Consider the following 3,088-nt stretch of genomic DNA (forward strand, 5'->3'; position numbering starts at 1 on the left):
AAATTTAATAATATTTTATTTATATTTTGTTAATGTGTATTATATAAATTGAAAATTATAATATTTAAATGATATAGAGTGGTATAATGTCAAAGTTTAAGGTAAAATAAAAAATGTGAGATTTTAGTTGATATATTTAAAAAACGAAAGTTGAAAAATTGATGTGAGTCATCTAATCAACCATATAATACATGTAGCTCAACATAACAACATGTGTCATTGAATTTAAATGTATTTGCAGATTTTATTTTGTCACATTATTGAAAAATTAGTAGTCGAACATTATTTTCTCACAAAAAAAGAAAAAGAAAAAGAAAGTTTAACAAACCATATGTAATTTCTATTCCATCTTATTAATCAATAAGCCATTAGATCGTTCATTCATCAACCAATTTCACCATCTTCTTTCCAACGTTGGCACCGTGAAAGAGTCCGACAAAAGCTTGTGGTATACTCTCCAAACCAGTTGAGATGTCTTTAAGTGTCTTAAGACTTCCTAAGCGAATGTGATTCATGGTAGCTGAAAGAAAATCTGGAAAGATAGTCAAATAATCGGTTGTCATAAATCCTTGAATCATGATTCTCTTATATACGATGTCAAGCATATTCGGCTCAACTCGCTTGTTGGTGTCTGTGTACTCAGATATCATCCCACAACTCACAACCCGACCGAAGCTATTCATGTTAGCCAATGTTGCTTCTAGCATATGAGCTCCAACATTGTCAAAGTAGATATCTATCCCATCTGGGAAGTACCTAAAATTATATATATAAACATTAGTGCTTTATTTGGAACTTAAATTTAAAAAGGAAAAAAAATTCCAAAAAAATTTATTTTCTCTTATTTTGATTCACAAATGGCTTTTACCAGTGGTTCTTAATTGCTATTAAGAACTATAGAAATGAATGTCAACAAAAATATCAACTTTTGTGGGATTTTCACAGATTTTTAACGACGATTAAGAACCACCGTTAAAATCGACTATAGAGAACTATTGTCTATAGTCCCCACCTCCTCCATATTGTAGAGGCGGAATTGCAAGGACGGTGGTTCTTATAATGAATGAAAAAAAAAATTCTAAAGACTATTAAAAGTTTTTAGGAAAATATTTTCTTCAATTTTTTCTTTACTCTTTTCCCCCATAGTTTTGTTATGTATATGTTTAAATTAAAAGTAGATATATCTATTTGTATGCATCAATATGATAGCATTTATTTATTCACGACAAGTTTGTCTTACTTTTTGAGAGCTGAATTTAAGTTAGGTTGGTCCTTGTAGTTGAATGCATCATCAAAGCCAAGCTTCTCCTTCAACAATGCTACCTATAACCGAATAATATAATAATACAACATTTTAGTTAGCAAAGAAAAATTGTTTAATAAAATGTCTGTTTTGTAATCTAATAATGAGTTACCTTTTCATTACTTCCAGCACAACCAACAACATAGCAACCAAATTGTTTGGCATATTGCCCAACCAAGTGGCCTACTGACCCAGAAGCTGCTGAGACAAACACTTTCTCACCCTTCTTAGGCTTTCCCACTTTAAATAGCCCAGCATATGCTGTCAATCCACTAAACCCTGAACCAAAAACATTTGAACAAATTAATCCAATTTAAAGAACCTTATAACAAAAACAACTATAATTTTCTCAACTTGGGTATTCTTTAAATTCATAATTATTAACATTAAAAATGGCTAATGAGTTATGAAAAATCACCAAAAACTCCAATTTGGTGTGACAATGGAAACCCCATATCCTTAGGGTGTAGTTTCCTTAACATGTATTCAGATGCTTTTAACACACCATAGTCTGCCCATATAGTCGTTCCCACAACTAAGTCATCCCTCGTATACATAGGATTCCCTGAAGCCACAACTTTGGCCACCCCATAAGCACTAATAACCTGCTCAAGTAAATGTACATTTTGTTATATGTATATATATACATGCCCACTAATATTATATATATACATATAAATGAAAACTAAGTTACCTCGCCGGGAGCTATGGTTACCACAGAATTTGAGGTCTTCTGATCAGAGGAAGTGTGACCCTTGAAGCGGTGTATCTGGTATGGGTCAATGGATACGTACAGATTTTTCAAAACGACATCGTTTGAAAGAGGCTCTGCTGATAGAACAATTGTTGAAGACTTAATCTCAAAATCTGACTCTTTCGGAGTCCCTTTTATGTATGTCTTTATTGTAACATATCTGTTGATTACTTCCATTGTTTTGGTTGCCTTTGGTATAGTCTCTGTGTGTATATATAAATATATATCCCTATCTAGCTATGTATTAAGTTTAAAGACGAAAAACAACAAAAGAGAAGAAGTAGTATCCTAATGAAAATTTAACTGAAGAAGTCGAAGAAAAGAGGCTGATTTTTTATAACAGATATATTTATGAATATAAATAATGGATAAACTTATACTATTCGAGGAGAAGACGAAAAACAAGTGATGTAAATCTACATTATAGGCATATCGTTATTTAAAATTACTATTTATTATGCAAGCATCATTAAGGAAGGAAATTTAATATGAAGGAAAAGTCAAAAGTGCAAAAGGTGATGAGAGAAGAAGGAAAAAGTGACATGTACACTATCATCACCCATTAAAAAACTAGCGATGCACAATTGTTCCTCTAATTAAATCCATATTTAAAAAAAAAATTATATAACCTAACTTAATATTATATATGTTGACGCCGTTTTTCAACTTAAAAATGAAGAGCAATTAAACAAAATACCAGAAAAGAAAAACAATAAAAGACACGATTTTTACTTGGTTCGGCAGTTAAAATCTGCCTAGTCCACGAGTCGATGTTATTCAACTATGGAATTCTCTCAAAGCTTTTTGAAAGCAATTTAAGAGAGTATTCCCCAATACAAATGTCTCCGCCCTCTACAAATGAATAGCTCCAATCTATTTATAGATTGGTTTACAGAATATATCCCCTCACATTTCAGGGAGTTATTATTCTAATCTCAAATTACATACAAATAAATAAATATAATTATATAATACGCGTATAAATCCATGATATTCGAGATTTAATAACAGATTACAACCAATCCCTTAGA

At 31.1% G+C, this 3,088-nt stretch overlaps 1 protein-coding gene across 1 annotated transcript; it reads right to left on the reverse strand.

Annotated features, from left to right (window-relative positions):
- Positions 1–218: 218 nt before the first annotated feature.
- On the reverse strand, positions 219–2,415 carry LOC133782701 (2-alkenal reductase (NADP(+)-dependent)-like). Its single transcript, XM_062222055.1, has 5 exons — positions 1,998–2,415; positions 1,722–1,908; positions 1,416–1,582; positions 1,241–1,323; positions 219–756 (listed from the first exon to the last, which is right to left on the reverse strand). The coding sequence occupies exons 1-5, from the start codon at positions 2,232–2,234 to the stop codon at positions 378–380; spliced, it is 1,053 nt and encodes a 350-aa protein (XP_062078039.1). The 5' UTR covers positions 2,235–2,415; the 3' UTR covers positions 219–377.
- Between the last annotated feature and the right edge of the window lie 673 nt (positions 2,416–3,088).

This window comes from Humulus lupulus, chromosome 6 (assembly GCF_963169125.1).
Source record: "Humulus lupulus chromosome 6, drHumLupu1.1, whole genome shotgun sequence".
NCBI classification, from domain to species: domain Eukaryota; kingdom Viridiplantae; phylum Streptophyta; class Magnoliopsida; order Rosales; family Cannabaceae; genus Humulus; species Humulus lupulus.